The sequence below is a fragment of the Callorhinus ursinus genome, unplaced genomic scaffold, assembly GCF_003265705.2.
Source record: "Callorhinus ursinus isolate GAN/ISIS: 27379988/994484 unplaced genomic scaffold, GSC_fseal_2.0 scaffold8, whole genome shotgun sequence".
Lineage (NCBI taxonomy): Eukaryota > Metazoa > Chordata > Mammalia > Carnivora > Otariidae > Callorhinus > Callorhinus ursinus.
In genome coordinates, this window is record NW_027397070.1 from 33,904,645 (window position 1) to 33,922,710 (window position 18,066).

Consider the following 18,066-nt stretch of genomic DNA (forward strand, 5'->3'; position numbering starts at 1 on the left):
ATATCCACTCTCCTTCTTTGTTTTAATTTTTCTGGATTCCATTTCATGAGGGCAGAGACAATATGTTTTCATATTTGTTGTAGCCTTTCCAAACACATTGTCTGTACTTGGAAAACACTAATAAAAATATATTGAACAAATGACTTATTAATGGATAAAATATGTCATAATCATAACTACAGGGTTTAGATTTGTTTAAAGAAGTGGTTAAGGCAAGGTAATTTAGCTTTATACTCTTCTCTATCATGGCTCAAAGGAAGGTGGAACAGTTGTAAAGCTATGGACTAGGAATCAAGAATTCTTTTTAATTACCAAAGCATCCTTACAAGGTGGAATGCCATAAAAGTTTTCAGGAGATTGCATAGAACACTTTTTTTTTCAAAGACTTCACCTGCTTTCTTTTCCCTTTTCTTTTCCATCCCTAAACTCTTCCTGGTATTTCGGAAATAATGTGTTTCATATATATCCTCTGCAGCATATAACCTGAGAAATCTTATGATTTACTATATCAACTGCACTACAATTTCATGAACATGTATGTAAACTTATAAAGAAATTGGAGATGTTTATTTTAAAAGTTTCCTTTGTGATAGTGCTATGTTTATGTGGTAATGGACATTTTTAAAAGCAATCAAATTCTATGTCATTTTCTTATATAAGTGTCCAACAAAAACATATATTTATCCAATTATTTGACCCATACATTTCACACTAAGGCAATTTTTTTCACAGCATTTGTCAGATGAGTTATTTTTAAATTGTTTTTGGGATTGTACATGAATGATTCACCTACATAATTTTCCTATTAAAATTATGACTGTATTTATCTAAATTCAGAACTGTGGATTTGATTCCAGTTGACCAATTTAGAAATGTATGTAATGTGAATCTACAAAACAATAATCTTACCTCATTCAGTGGATTAATCTATCTGCCTAATGTGAAGGTGAGTCATTCACAGATTTTTTTTCTTTCAAGGTTTTCAATGCAAGTTGTAATCTTCTTTACTTAGGATTAAAATGTATTTTTATATTACTAAGGAAGAGAAATTATTCCTAAAGGTTTTTTTCACCAAGCAAGAAAAAGCATTACTTTCCAAAATTATTTTGGTTGACCTCAGTTTTATATGATTGTCTTGTAAGCTGTAACTCTTACTCTGCAGTAGGAGATGGGATGGAAGGGTGCCTCTATAGTGAATGGGTATGGAATGAAATTGGAGGATACTGAGGTTCTCAAAGCAGTCTTATTGCCTCCTGTCCTATACCTTTGGCTGAGCTATCTACAAAGGCCTTTTAAACATAAGGAAATGGTGATCTCTCCAACTAAAGAATTATTTCAACCATATCAAGCTTGAAGAAGTCAGGAGTGCAGATTGAGAACTTGAGCAGCTTTCTAGGGTCTCCATTATTTTGTTTGAAATCTTATAATTTCCCAGCAAGTCAGATTATAAAAAACACATTTAAAGTCAAGTCCAGACCATTTGCGATATAAAAATTTATGTCATTTTTAACACTGATATATCATTAAATTATGTTGTATAGACCAAGTTTTATCTATACCATCCTAATAGTTTTTAGGAGGTTGATAATCTCAAACCAAAAATATATATACAGCAGTTTTCATATTTAAATGTCTAATTAATAAGGTGTTCTTTCCATAGGTCTTATGCCTCAATTATAATCATATTGAATCCATCATGCCCAGAGTAAAACCTCAGACTCACTTGACCAACAGACAGCTACTCCACCAGAAAGTGCCTTCAAGTGGCTACGGACAACAAGGAACTTCAAAAATAAACAGGTTACTATTCTTTTCTTCACAATTATAAAAAATTTTGGTTGGAAGTTTAAAAAGCAGGTTTTTGCTATCACTACTGCTTTAGTGATAGCAGTAACATACATTTCTCTCACTTTAATACTTATTTAATAGCCACATGCCAATAAAAAAGTCACAAATAAAAAGATACTCAAAATAGTCCTTTGTCATTGCTTTTTCCCTGCTTCCTCCATTTCATACCCATATTGTAAAGAAAAAAAGAAAATGAGAAGATCTTGTATGTGTAATTTTTTTTTAATTAAGATGCAATTCACATACCATAACCTCACCCTGTATGTAAATTTGGCAATTATTTTCATATATACACAAAGTTATCCAACCACTATGACCATCTAATTCTAAAGTGTTTTCATCACCCCACAAAAGAACTCATTACCCAGTAGCATGGACTTAGGTTTCTTTTAACATTTGTTTTGTTTGTGTTTCTAAATTATTTATCTGGTCATTTATTGCTCCAGCACCAATGGAAAAGATACTTTACAAAGAAGATGACAGGGCACCTGGGTGGCTCAGTTGGTTAAGCGACTGTCTTCGGCTCAGGTCGTGATCCTGGAGTCCCGGGATCGAGTCCCACATTGGGCTCCCCGCTCAGCGGGGAGTCTGCTTCTCCCTCTGACCATCTTCCCTCTGGTGCTATCTCTCATTCTCTCTCTCTCAAATAAATAAATAAAATCTTAAAAAAAAAACAACAACAAAGAAGATGACATACCTCCCACCTTCAGACACATTTCTGGTAGAACACAAAGAGATATACATATCTTCAACACGGAATATTTTCATTCCAGTTATCCCAAAGAAGAGTTGTGTTTTCATCCACATTTATTGAAGTATAATTTACGTATACTAAAACTCACCAATTTAAGTGTACAGTTTAATGAATTTTGACAAATGTATTCAGTCATATAACCATTACTGCAGTCAAGGTACAAACTATTCCCATCCCAAAAACCTACCTTACATCTTTTGCAATCCCCTCCCTCACACCCTGGCCCCTAGAAACAACCACTGATCTGCTTTCTATCACTATTGGGTTTTTTGCCTTGTTCTAGAATTTCTTATGATTGTAAGGAGTCTTCTGTGTCTGGCTTCTTTCATTTAGCATAATTCTTTTGAGATTCATCTATGTTGTTTCTTTCTTTTTTTTTTTTTTTAGGCTTCCTTTTTTTTTATGTTATGTTAATCACCATACATTACATCATTAGTTTTTGATGTAGTGTTCCATGATTCATTGTTGTACGCAAATTATCTATGTTGTTTCAAGTGTCAGTAATTCGTTTCATTTTACTGCTGAATAGTATACCATTATAGATGATGTGACAAATTGTTTATTCACTTATTATTGATGAGCATTTGGGTTATTTCCAGTTTGAGGCTCGTTTGATTAAAGCTGCTATGAATATTTCATTTATACATATCCTTTATATTGGGACTATTCATATTTTTCAACAGCTTTACTGAAGTACAGTTTACATACCATATTCACTCACTTTAGGTATATAATTTTCCCCAAATTTATAGTTGTACAACTATTACCACAATACACTTTTAGAACATTTCTATCACACACCAAAAAGATCTGTCATGTCTATTTGCGGTCAGTTCCCTTTCCCAGTTCTAGCTCCAAGAAACCACTAATCCACTTTCCATAGAGTTGTATTTTCTAGACATTGCCTCTAAACAGAATCATATAATATATGGTCTTTTGTATCTGACTTCTTACACTTGGCATAATGTTTCTGAGGTTTATCTATGTTATAACATCTGTTAGTAGTTCATTCTTTTCTATTGCTGAATATGTTGGGTATTCCATTGGATGGATATGCCATATTCTGTTTATCCATTCACCAGGTGATGGACATTTGGATTGCTTCCATCTTGGGTCTAGTATTAATAATGCTGCTATAAACATTTGTGTAGAAGTATTTGCGAGCACTTATGTTTTCATTTCTCTTGGGTAGAAACTTAGGAGCAAAATTCTGGGTCATATGGTAATTTCATGTTTAACTTTTTAAGAAACTACCAAACTGTTTTCCAAAGTGGTTGTACCATTTTACATTACTAATAAGAGTTTATGAGGATTCTAATTTCTCCACATCGTCACCAATACTTATTATCTTTTTTATTACAACCATTTCAGTGGATTTGAAGTGGCATCTCATTGATTTATAAGCATTTTCTCTCAATGACTATATTTTCATTTTCTTAAATGGTGTCATCAACTTTTTCTCTTACAGATTGTGATTTTGGTATTGTACTTAACAACTCTTTGCCTAACCTAATGTCACAAATATTTTCTCATGTTTTATTCAAAAAGTTTTATGTTTTTTTCTCCTACACTTAGGACTAAGATCCATTCTGAGTTAATTTTTGTGTATATTATGAGGTAAAATGTTAGTTCTAAATCCATCTTTTTGCATGTGGATATCCATTTGTCCCAGCATCCTTTCCCTTTCCCCCATTGAATTGCCTTGGTATCTTTGTTGAAAATCAATTGACCATAAATGTAAAAATTTATTCCTAGACTCTCTATTATAGACCATTGATCTGTCTGCCCTTTTGCCAGTACCAGACTAGTTTGATTACTGCAGCTTAAAAGTTTTGAAATCAGAGATTATAAACCCTCCCAACTTTTTCATGAGAGACTATGGACTCTGAGAAACAAATTGAGGGTTCTAGAGGGGAGGGGGTGGGGGAATGGGTTAGCCTGGTGATGGGTATTAAAGAGGGCACATACTGAATGGAGCATTGGGTGTTATACACAAACAGTGAATCATGGAACACTACATCAAAAACTAATGATGGTGATTAACATAACATAATAAAAAATAAATAAATAAATATTGTTTTGAATATTCTGAGTTCTTTATATTTTCTTATAAATAAGAAACTTTTTGGGGGTTGGGGGAAATCCTGCTGGACTTTTAATGGAGATTGCATTGAGTCAATTGATCAGTTTGGGGAGAATTGCTATTTTAGTAATATTGAGTCTTCTAATCCATGAATGTAAAATATTTCTCCACTTACATAATCATTATCTCAACAATGTTTTATAGTTTTCTGTGTATACATTTTACACTACTTTTGTTAAATTTTTCTGAAGTATTTTGTTCTTTTTTATACTATTGTGAGTAGAATTCTTAATTTCATTCTTAGTTTATTGATGATGTGGAGACATTCAATTAATTTTTGTATATTAATCTTGCTGAACTCATTTATTAGTGCAGTGATAGTTTTTTGGTGAATTCCTTAGGATTTTTTAAATATAAAATCATGTCATCTGAAAATAAAGACAGTTTTACTTATTCTTTTCCAATGTGGATGCATCTTTTTTTCTTTTTCTTGACTGATTGTGCTAGAACTTGCTTTTCATTTCAAATAACTCTTTCTGTACTTTGTTCTTTACCATATAAAAATATTTTAAAGAATAAAAAGTGATTATTATATAAAATACAAAGAGATAACATTATAGTTAAATTCTGATTTACTAGTAAATTAATCTTTTTAAACTTCAACTTATAGTAAGTAAATATCAGATTTTTTATGATATAGCTAATTTGAAATTAAATTTATGGGCTCAAACTTATGTGTGTATTTCAGAGATACAATGAGCAGTGAAAATCTGCCTCCAATAATGCACAGTTTAGAAGTGCTTCATTTGGGCTACAATGGAATTTGTAATTTAATTCAGCTACAGCTTAACAGACTAAGAAATTTAAAATTCCTCTTTCTACAGGGTGAGTAGCAGCACTGTCAATGTGTAAGTCTTTATTATTAAAAATTGATTTGATAATACTGTTTTAATAAACAAATATTAGCATCAACATTTACTTAAAACAGACTGATAAAAATATTTCAGTAATCGCAAATGGGTTTTTCTTGGGTTATTTATGCAAATAATGTAAATGCAATATTCTAGGGCTACAGAATATTGTATTTCTAGCCCTAGAAAATGCAATGTTCTGGGGTTATATATGATATTATATCATAATATACTTTTACATCACGTTCAATTAAAAAACCAATAGAAAGTAACCAGTTGGTAATTCACAAGTACTTATTAAACCCAAAATTGGGCTAAGTACTAAGAAATATACAGAAACACTATATTATTGTAATTATATATAGTTGAGATCCTTGCTCTAAAGTAATTCAATATCTACCTGTGAAGATATACTGAAAGAAAGATGAATTAGTTCTGAGTAATTATGTGTTACTAATTTAAGTGCAACAGAAGTTTAGAGAAATTGAAACACATAGAGGACTTTTTGAATGACTGATAAAATTTAGATTGAGGTTGAGCATGACCAATATTTTTGCAAGTAGTGGGGAGGAGAAGAGTCACAAAAGCATGATTGTGGTGTCTGTGGGCCAACTTTTGAAAAGGGACCAACCTGATAAAAACAGAGTATGCAGTTCTCTGAGAGAGTTATAAAGCCTCTGAACATAATCAGTTTGATGCAGAATGCTCATTTTGCAGTTGAAAATGGGTAGGAGTTGTAAATCTTTAGAAAAGCGGAATGAGGAAAAAACAGTTTGGAACATTAGCCTAACAATAATTATTTAATGACATAGAAGAAAGGTTGGAAGATGCATTATTGAGATACATGGGGAGATATTTGTATGGTTGATCTGAGTGTGATAACTTTTTTCTGAAACACAGCCTTTTCTAGACCATATTTTTAAAAAATTTAATGCATCTTTTTGCCTATCAAAGGTACTGTGAGTTGCATCAAAGACACAGAGACTTAAGCCTTAAAAGAACAAGAAATTGAGTACAACCATGACAGATCTTTGAAAAGATACAGTGACATACAAAAAAAGCAGACAACCTACTCCTGGAAAGTCTATTTAAATCTAATAACGTAAAAGGGGAGTGTGTTCTCTTGCCATGGCTAGCGTGGCAAATCAAAATGGAAGAGTCTCATGCAGGGAAAGAGGCAGTTGACTGACAATTAGGGCTATTATTTATTGAATCATTAGGAAAGGTATTTGTCTACAAGGATTATCTCGTTCAACCTGCACAGCAACTCAACATGGTAAATAATTTTATATGCATTTTACAAAAAAAAGAAATTAAATCTCAGTCGGGTTAAACAATTTGCCTAAGTTTACACCAGTGGATGGTGTGGTGCAGAGTCAAACACAGCTCTGTCTGACTTCAAAGCACATGCATTTTCTTTTTTTTTCTTTTTAATTTTTTTATTAACATATAATGTATTATTTGTTTCAGGGGTACAGGTCTGTGATTCATCAGTCTTACACAATTCACAGCACTCACCATAGCACATACCCTCCCCAATGTCCATCACCCAGCCACCCCATCCCTCCCACCCCCCTCCACTCCAGCAACCCTCAATTTGTTTCCTGAGATTGAGTCTCTTATGGTTTGTCTCCCTCTGTGATTTCATCTTGTTTCATTTTTCCCTCCCTTCCCCTATGATCCTCTGTTTTGTTTCTCAAATTCCTCATATCAGTGAGATCATATGATAATTGTCTTTCTCTGACTGACATATGTCACTTAGCATAATATCCTCTAGTTCCATCCACATCATTGCAAATGTCAAGATTTCGTGGGGTTTTTTTGATGGCTGCATAATATTCCATTATATATATATGTACACCACATCTTCTTTATCCATTCATCTGTTGATGGACATCTTGGCTCTTACCATAGTTTGGCTATTGTGGGCATTGCTGCTATAAACATTAGGGTGCATGTACCCCTTCGGATCACTACATTTGTATCTTGGGGGTAAATACCCAGTAGTGCAATTGCTGGGTCATAGGGTAGCTCTATTTTCAACTTTTTGAGGAACCTCCATACTGTTTTCCAGAGTGGCTGCACCAGCTTGCATTTCCACCAACAGTGTAGGAGGGTTCCCCTTTCTCCGCATCCTTGCCAACATCTGTCATTTCCTGACTTGTTAATTTTAGCCATTCTGACTGGTGTGAGGTGGTATCTCACTGAGGTTTTGATTTGGATTTCCCTGATGCCGGGTGATGTTGAGCACTTTTTCATGTGTCTGTTGGCCATTTGGATGTCTTCTTTGGAAAAATGTCTATCCATGTCTTCTGCCCATTCTTGATTGGATTATTTGTTCTTTGGGTGTTGAGTTTGGTAAGTTCTTTATAGATTTTGGATACTAGCCCTTTATCGGATATGTCATTTGCAAATATCTTCTCCCATTCCGTCCGTTGTCTTTTGGTTTTGTTGACTGTTTCCTTTGCTGTGCAAAAGCTTTTTATCTTGATGAAGTCCTAATAGTTCATTTTTGCCCTTGCTTCCCTTGCCTTTGGCAATGTGTCTAGGAAAGTCGCTGTGGCTGAGGTCGAAGAGGTTGCTGCCTGTGTTCTCCTCAAGGATTTTTTTTTTTTCCTCAAGGATTTTGATGGATTCCTCTCTCACATTTAGGTCTTTCACCCATTTTGAGTCTATTTTTGTGGGTGGTGTAAGGAAATGGTCCAGTTTCATTCTTCTGCATGTGGCTGTCCAGTTTTCCTAACACCATTTGTTGAAGAGACTGTCTTTTTTCCATTGGACATTCTTTCCTGCTTTGTCAAAGATTAGTTGACCATAGAGTTGAGGGTCCATTTCTGGGTTCTCTATTCTGTTCCATTGATCTATGTGTCTGTTTTTGTGCCAGTACCATACTGTCTTGATGATGACAGCTTTGTAAAAAGAGCTTAAAGTCCAGAATTGTGATGCCATCAGCTTTGTTTTGCTTTTCAACATTCCTCTGGCTTTTTGGGGTCCATTTTCTACCCAACACAAATGACATAAAAAGGGTCTGGGCTAGAATGGTGTCAGTGGGAAGGGTGAGTAAAAGGTGACTCCAAAATGCATTTTAAAAGAAGGAAATATTAGGACTTAGTGACTAATTAGACAGATAAGTAGAAGAAAAATAGTTCAAGATGTTTTCATTATTTCATTAGGAAATTGGGCAAAAGGAGGTACTAAAGCTAGATAAAGTCATTGGGGAAGGTTGCTAATTTGCAATAGGGAATGGTGAGTTTGTGTTATAATAGACCAAAGGTTAGTACTAGAAATGTGTATTTTGGAATTATACCAAAGGAGGTGACAGTAAGTGTATGTGCTTACTTAGAAAATAAGCATAGACAAAGAATGAAAGGCCAAAAGAGGTGTGGAGACATACCCCCATATATACATCCCATTATGCCCCTGACCCAGCATTAAGAAGGCTGGAGAAAAAAGAACCAGCAAAGCAGTCATACAAGAAATTTTGAAAGAAAGCCAAGAAATGCAGACTCTAAATGTCAGAAAAAGAAATGATGAATGGCCTCAAAGTCAAACAATGGAAAGAATGAGACCTTTAAAAAAATGTTGGATTTTTTTAAAGAAAACTGGATTCTACAAAAAGAAGATCACTGGCAACTGTCAGAGGATCAGATTTGGAAATGTGGGTAGAGCAAAACTCAAAGTGAAAACAATGTAGAGAGAAGTGATTGGATAGGCAATAAAGGCAACAGATAGAGGTTGCATACTCAAAGAGCTTGTCCCTAAAAAGAAGGTAAGAAGTCAAAAGGTGGCTAGTGAGGTTATGAATATATTTGGAGGTTTATAAAGAGGTGAGTTAGGTTAAAGACTAAACAGGAGGAAATAATTCTGAGATCAATCTAAAAGGGCCAGAGAGCAAAAGCTGTAGGAGAGTACACAAATGTAAGCAGTGATAAGATGAGGCCATGCCAGGGTCCACAAGAGAGAGCTTATGAACCTACATTTCACCTATTGTGTTAAATTTGCAAGAAGATGGGCAAAGTGGAGTCTTTGGGGAAGGGCAGAGTGAGGCTGTAGGGAAGCAAGTTAGAATCTTAAGGATTAGAGGTCAAATTTATCTAAAATTTAACTGTTTAGTTAAGTCTTAAGTGGGTGTTTTTCAAACAATGGTAAATGCTCCTAGATAAAGAAATGTAGGGGTGCCTGGGTGGCTCAGTCAGTTAAGCATCTGCCTTGGGCTCCAGTCATGATCCCAGGGTCCTGGGATCAAGCCCCACACAGGGCTCCCTGCTCAGTGGGGAGCCTGCTTCTCCCTCTCCTGCTCCCCCTGTTAGTGTGCTCTCTCTCTTTCTCTCTCTGTCAAATAAATAAATAAAATCTTTAAAAAAAGAAAGAAAGAAATCTAATATTCCTGAAATCACATTCAGCATAGTTGTTTTGGAGTTTTCTTTCTTAAACATGTTTAATGAACATTCTAAAATGAGTAGTGGCCAAAAATATGCTATGGCAGACATTATTCAGCACTTGAAACTATTATGTATAATTTTTATACCACTGGCTTTAAAATATTAAAAGCAATAGTCTAAAGACATAATTTCGTGAAAGTTAATATATTAACACAACAGAGACACTTTTCTCAATCTGACTTGAATAAACTTTTTTCATTTACAAGCAAGGCTCTGGTAAAGTTTCAAAGTCTGTGATTTATTTCTGTGAGCAATTTTATTGAAGGTTGTGATGTTTAAACTTCGCCATAAGAATAGAACAAAAAAAGGTAAATTTACCATAGTTCACCAATTTTGAGATACTCGCTTCTTATATTTTTAACATATCTGAAATCTGGCATGTATTAATTGATAGCATGTCATAGTTTACCTAACCAATTTTTTTCCTTTCTTAGTATACATAAAATACTGACATATCTTAACAATTGTTGTAGTCTTTTTTTTAAAGATTTTATTTAATTTATTTGACACAGAGAGAGAGAGAGAGAGAGAGAGAGCACAAGCAGGGGGAGTGGCAGGCAGAGGGAGAAGCAGGCTTCCTGCATGAGCAGGGAGCCCGATAATGGGGCTCGATCCCAGGACTCTGGATTCATGACCTGAGCTGAAGGCAGCGGTTTAACCAACTGACCCACCCAGGCGCCCCAACAATTGTTGTAGTCTTAAATTTGATGAAATATGTTATGTTTCAAGGAGACGAATTTCAAGATCACAGGATGGCACATTCAGTCATATATTAGTTTGCTAGGGCTGCCATAACAAAGCACCACAAGCTGGACGGCTCAAACAACATATTTATTTCCTCACAGTTCTAAAGACTAGAAGGCCAAGATCAAGATGTCAGCAGGGTTGGTTCTGAGGCCCTCTCTTTTTGGTTTATTAGATGGCCTCTGTGTCTTCAGATGATCTTCCCTCTACGTGTATCTGTGTCCTAATATCTTCTTATAAGGACACCAGTCATACTGGATTAGAGCCCACCCCAAAGCTCATTTAACCATAGCTACCTCTTTAAGACCCTATCCCCAAATACAGCCACATTCTGAGGTACTAGGGGTTAAGACTTCAACATATGAATTTGGGGGGGTCACAATTCAGCCCATAATAAACAAGGAGGATGAATAGTCAATGAAATACAGTATGGTATAGTAGAAGCAACACTGAGCTTAAGATGTAAAGGTCTACGTTAGGCCTGGTGTTACCACTTTTATATCTTTGTACAAGTCACTTAATTCCTGACCTCAGTTTTCTGATTATTAAAAATGATAATATTTTCCCTGTCCTATCTTGAGACTCTAGTAGAAAACACATATAAAAGCATTTTGCCAACTCAAGGGTCCTCTTCTCATTAATTATCATTATCATTAATACTTACAAAGCTATTGACTGCTACAATAGAGAGAAATAAGTCAATCAGAGAAAGACAGGTATCATATGATCTCAATGATACGAGGAATTTTTAATCTCAGAAAACAAACTGAGGGTTGCTGGAGGGGGGTGGGAGGGATGGAGTGGCTGGATGACCGACATTGGGGAAGGTATGTGCTATGGTGAGCGCTGTGAATTGTGTAAGACTGTTGAATCACAGACCTGTACCTCTGAAACAAATAATACATTATATGTTAAAAAAAAAAAAAGGAAGAAGATAGTAGGAAGGAAAAAATGAAGGGGGGAAAGTGGAGGGGAGACAAACCATGAGAGACTATGGACTCTGAGAAACAAACTGAGAGTTCTAGAGGGGAGGGGTGTGGGGGGATGGGTTAGCCTGGTGATGGGTATTAAAGAGGGCATGTATTGCAATGAGCACTGGGTGTTATACACAAATAATGAGTCATGGAACACTACATAAAAAACAAATGATGTAATGTATGATGATTAACATAACAATAAAATAAAATTTTAAAAAAGAGAAATCATAGATTATAAAGAAAGGATTGAAATTTCAAAGAATGTAATGAGTGCTTAATTCATTTTTAATTTTTTGATGTGGTTGTTGTGCAAAAATATGTTGAGAAAGAACAGCATTATTAAGGTATATTCTTCCAACTTAAAACACAATTCATTTACTTTAATAAATATTTAAATATACGTATTTGAATACCTATTAGAATAATCAGATATACTCAGGAAGTATATCTTCTGCAGCACTTTTATACATCTAACTTTTGTCAATACCAACTATTTTAGCACTCAATTACTGAACAGACAGATTGGGTCAATTACATACATTGTATACTTCATATCTTTGTCTTTCAAACATAAAGGAGAAATTTTACCAAATATTATTTGATAATGATGGTACCTTCCTATAAATACATTTCTATTTCTCATTGGAAATATGTTCTTTTTAATATTTTACTTTTTAAAAAAGTATTTTATAAAAAATATTTAAGATAGGTAACCTTTTATTCAGAATGTTTGGGCTCACCTGACATATCATGACTTATGTTTCTCCAGGGAATGAAATCAGTCAAATTGAAGGGCTTGACAATTTAGTAGTCCTTCAGGAATTGGTAGTGGACCATAACCGCATCAGAGCATTTAATGATAGTGCCTTTGCCAAACCAAGCTCTCTGTTGGCACTTCACCTGGAAGAAAACAGACTACGAGAGCTGAGCAAATTACAACCTTTGGTAAAACTAGAGAAACTCTTCCTAGGATATAATAAAATCCAGGTAACATTATTTTGTTTGTTACAAGATTTACAAGACTTAACTCCTCTAAACATAAAGGTTCCAAACACACCAATGAAAACTCCGCTAGCATGTTAACTTATTTATATGCCATGTAAATACTCTGTGAAGCAGAGGCATATAGTCTGTGATGCAAAGATGTCCACTCTGTTTCTAGACTTATAAACCCAACCAACCCACATGCATACACCAGCTAAAAAAAAGTTAGCTCTAAACGTTCTAAGCTCTTCTCAGCAGTCCTCTCTAAGAGATCTCTTGTTCTTGACTGCTCTTGGTCCAAGCTCTTTCTGCATCTCAATCCCAGACTTCCTCTGGACCTTTAAACTTGGCATTTGTCCTCAGTCTACCTAACATTTGAATCAGTTCCTGATAATGGACCTTGACTTGGCTTTAATATTCCATCTCTACCCACTCAAGGCTTCCCTTAGATAAGGTCCTGCTTTAGTTTTACCTGCTCAGAATTCAACCTATTTCCATAAGGCACTGTCTGACATGAACCTGCCCAGACTCTCTCCTGATATAGTATGCAGATAAGATGGTTAAAGGTATACATAACCTTACACAGCCCTAACATTTCTCAGTGTTTTGGTGATGATCTGTTAGCCCTCCTCTTACCATTTTTACTACTTCTACCCATACCTCTAAGACAAATCTCAAAGACAAAATGAAATGTGGTCTTCCACCCAAGAGCAGAGACCAAGTATATCTTGCCACATTTATATCAGAATATAGCTTGGTGCCTGGTACATAGTAATTATGCAATCAGTATTTGTGGCTCTACTACTAGAGTTCAGGAAGCCCTTTCTGGAGTGATATAAAAGCCTATTCAAGGCTAGATGGAAATCATGAGCACTGTCCCACATAGCAACTAGGAAATATACATACAGAGAAAAATGGCATACAATTAATCAGGATTCAAACAACATTCATCTGAGAAAAGCCTTCCAAACTGTCAATGATTCTAACAAAGCTTTATCCAGAGGAAATCTAAATTGGGAAAATTGCAATCCTATGGAAAAATCTTTCCAGTGATAGCAACTGAGCTAACACAAAGGATTGTCATATTGGACTTAACATGCATAGGAGATCTTACCCAGTATCAAGCTTTACTATAATTTCAAGGATACACAGGGTCTAGGACATCCCTGTGGCTTCTCAGGTCCTTTCTTTCTGTATACTCTCTAGCTTAGATTAAAATATAAGATCTCCAAGTGAGATTTTGTGTGAGTGATCTCATACAACAAGGGAGTGGTTTCCTTTATGAAATGCCTCCATTTTACACTTGAGTTTACATGATATTTTATAGGGAGCCATGCCTGATAATTCTATAGTTGTAGGTTTATTTACTATAAGCAGTCCTTAACCAGAGAGATCCTGCTAAGAGTATTTCATAAATAAGGACCTTTTTCCTAGTAAATATCACTTGTCTGTTTGACAGCACAGCTATTTACCAGCATAATTACAAAGAGATTCGACCAGGTAACTTGCTTTTCCCCAGGAGTGTCCCTGCCCCACATCCCCACCCTTCTAACCCACTAAAGGAAGAGAGTGAATGGCAGATCCACTGTTGTAACAACTTCCTCCCCAGTAACTTAAGCAGGATAATGCCTAGTCAAGGTTATTTTTATAAAAATTTAACATAGCTAATAGATAACCTATATGATAAATCATGGGAAATTATACATACATCATGGAATGAAGGGGTATTGATTATTTAATGATCAGCCCTCCATTGTCTATTTTTATCCTCGAAATAGTATTTTTCCTTGAATTTAGATTGACCGTTATACCATCAAACTTATTCTATTAATATTACAGTACCTTAATATGACCATACATTTAGCTGGGAAACTAACTAAGAGGAATAAGAAGTTGAGTTGGAGATTCTGTTTAATTCTACTGAAAATATTATGTTCTTCAAAATTCTTAACTCTCTATTCAGATTTTCTTTTTGGGAGAGATTTTTTTTCTCTCGATTCATACCAACATGGGTAGGCTGATACCAGCATTAATTTCCACAGTGGGCAATCAGATTATAACCCTTGGGTTGATAAAGACCTCTAGAATAGGAGGGGAAAGGCATAGAAAAATTAGGAAAACAATACTTCAAATGAAGATATATGCAGCCCTGCATTAACCTACTTTAAAATCTTTCATAAACTGCATATCCTTGACAACAGATTTCAGTGTGAAGCTTTTCACTTAGCTATCATGACCCATAATGTAGATTTGGAAAATTGTTGCGTATAGTCGGGCCTTTGCAGATAGAATCCCAGAAACACAACTGAAAGGTGAGTTATTTAATTCAGCTTTACGGTCCTATTTGGTTCCTGTATCTAAATGATTCCCCTATCTGGCATCAAACAACTGTATCTATTTTAAAACATCTCAGTAATCACCTGAGGCTGGAAACGACTCCAGGAAATAGTCCATTGCTATTTCTTGCCCTAAATGAAAGGCCCCAATCTAAGCCTAACTATTACCATGATTGCCATAAGTGATTATCCAGAAAATGTACTCAAAAGGTAACAACTATTGGTGTGCTGGTTAATGTTTAATGGCTTGCTCTGCAGGGGGAAAAAGTCCTAATCAATAGCATTTGTCAATTTCCATGGTATAATTTCTTCCACCATAGCCAATTTCAAGCTAACACACCATCTCACAAAATTCCTAAAAATTTGCCAAATTTAGTCATTAGAAAGTATTTACCCCAAAGATACAAATGTAGGGACCCGAAGGGGTACGTGTACCCCAATGTTTATAGCAGCAATGTCCACAATAGCCAAACTATGGAAAGAGCCAAGATGCCCATCGACAGATGAATGGATAAAGAAGATGTGGTACATATACACAATGGAATATTATGCAGCCATCAAAAGGAATGAGATCTTGCCATTTGCAACGACGTGGATGGAACTGGAGGGTGTTATGCTGAGTGAAATAAGTCAATCAGAGAAAGACATGTATCATATGACCTCACTGATATGAGGAATTCTTAATCTCAGGAAACAAACTGAGTGTTACTGGAGTGGTTGGGGGTGGGAGGGATGGGGTGGCTGGGTGATAGACATTGGGGAGGGTATGTGCTACGGTGAGCGCTGTGAATTGTGCAAGACTGTTGAATCACAGATCTGTACTTCTGAAACAAATAACGCAACATATTTTAAGAAAAAAGGAAAAGAAGAAGATAACAGGAGAGGAAGAAAAGGGGAGTATGTCAGAGGGGGAGACGAACCATGAGAGATGATGGACTCTGAAAAACAAACTGAGGGTTCTAGAGGGGAGGGGGGGAGGGGGATGGGTTATCCTGGTGATGGGTATTGAGGAGGGCACGTTCTGCATGGAGCACTGGGTGTTATGAACAAACAATGAATCATGGAACACTGCACCAAAAACTAATGATGTAATATATGGTGATTAACATAACAATAAAAAAATTTTAAAAAATTAAAAAAAAAAGAAAAAAAAGAAAGTAAGTCCAACACTCCATTGTAAAAAAAATATCTTATATTAAAAATGGGAAGTCATCAGCCCTCTTCCCCAATTATGAACATATTCGTTTTCTTGATATCTCTTTATACCAGCATTATCCTCTACAAATTTAACAGTTTCTCATATTAACATCTTCCATGAGAAACAAACATTTTAATTAGAAACACTTCACTAGTGAACACTGCCAAACTCTGTTTAATTTGAGAAAATAATTGAGAAAAGACTTTTCACATTTCTATGCTTTCCATTCAGGCTTTGGTTCCACAGACAGGAACTACCTGTGGGTCAAATGCATAATATCTCTACAGATAATTGACTGTCAGAGCTTTTCCAAAGTCCTCCTTTATGACATTTCTAAGATCAAAATTGTAAAGATCGGCCATTTTAATCAAATTCCACTTCCAAATGGTCTAAAATAGGTCTAAATTTTTTTATAGTTGTTGATGAATTGCCTATGTCTACTTGTCATTACAAATAAGAATAGGAGCATATCAATAACTATTTTATTACTATAAACTAGCAGCAAACTGAAGTTGAGCTTGTCACCTAAATTTTGTCAAAAATAGCATTTAAAAAATAATTTTGCAAAAGTTAAAATGTATTTGCAAACTTTCATTAGTCTTAAATAGGTAATAATAAATAACCCCATCCAGTAGTGAAGACAAGTCATTCAACTAGAAAAATAGTTTTTCAACTATATATACTCCCAGAAAATATATCAGGATGTAGTCCACTCAATATTGCATGTTCCTTTATGGTTAAGGTTGTGTTTAAAATTATTTAGACTGGATTTACCATTTTTCCACATGCATTTGGAGTCAATAGTACATAGATTTGTCCTTAATTAACAATACAGAATTTGTCACTCAAGCTCACTTTGGAGAATTCAGTCATGAGCTAGCTATAATCCAACACTTCCATATGATTACTTCAAATCAGTGTATTTTTTTAAGACAACAAGTACTATTTTTAAAATGTTTTAATTACAAAAGTAACATAATTCAAATTTTTTTTTTGATGTAGTGTTCCATGATTCATTGTTTGCGTATAACACCCAGTGCTCCATTCAATATGTGTCCTCCTTAATACCCATCACCAGGCTAACCCTCCCCCCACCCCCCTCCCCTCTAGAACTCTGTTTGTCTCTCATGGTTCATCTCCCCCTCCAAGTCCCCCCCTTCATTTTTCCCTTCCTACTATCTTCTTTTTTTTTTTTTTAACATATAATGTATTATTTGTTTCAGAGGTACAGGTCTATGATTCAACAGTCTTACACAATTCACAGCACTCACCATAGCGCATACCCTCCCCAATGTCTATCATCCAGCCACCCCATCCCTCCCACCCCCCACCACTCCAGCAACCCTCAGTTTGTTTCCTGAGATTAAGAATTCCTCATATCAGTGAGATCATATGATACCTGTCTTTCTCTGATTGACTTATTTCGCTCAGCATAATACCCTCCAGTTCCATCCACGTTGTTGCAAATGGCAAGATTTCATTCCTTTTGATGGCTGCATAATATTCCATTGTGTATATATACCACATCTTCTTTACCCATTCATCTGTCGATGGACATCTTGGCTCTTTCCATAGTTTGGCTATTGTGAGCATTGCTGCTATAAACATCAGAGTGCACGTATCCCTTTGGATCACTACATTTGTATCTTTGGGGTAAATACTCAGTAGTGCAATTGCTGGGTTGTATGGTAGCTCTATTTTCAACTTTTTGAGGAACCTCCATACTGTTTTCCAGAGTGGCTGCACCAGCTTGCATTCCCACCAACAGTGTAGGAGGCTTCCCCTTTCT

At 35.4% G+C, this 18,066-nt stretch overlaps 1 protein-coding gene across 4 annotated transcripts in view; it reads left to right on the forward strand.

Annotated features, from left to right (window-relative positions):
• Positions 1-18,066, forward strand: part of LRRC9 (leucine rich repeat containing 9) — a 107,411-nt gene that overhangs the window by 75,187 nt on the left and 14,158 nt on the right. For all 4 annotated transcript variants that reach the window (XM_025869935.2, XM_073895293.1, XM_073895295.1 and 1 more), the window contains 4 exons: positions 838-946; positions 1,661-1,800; positions 5,434-5,570; positions 12,529-12,746. In XM_025869935.2, coding sequence (XP_025725720.1) covers positions 838-946; positions 1,661-1,800; positions 5,434-5,570; positions 12,529-12,746 — 604 coding nt within the window. The remainder of the gene's footprint in view (positions 1-837; positions 947-1,660; positions 1,801-5,433; positions 5,571-12,528; positions 12,747-18,066) is intronic.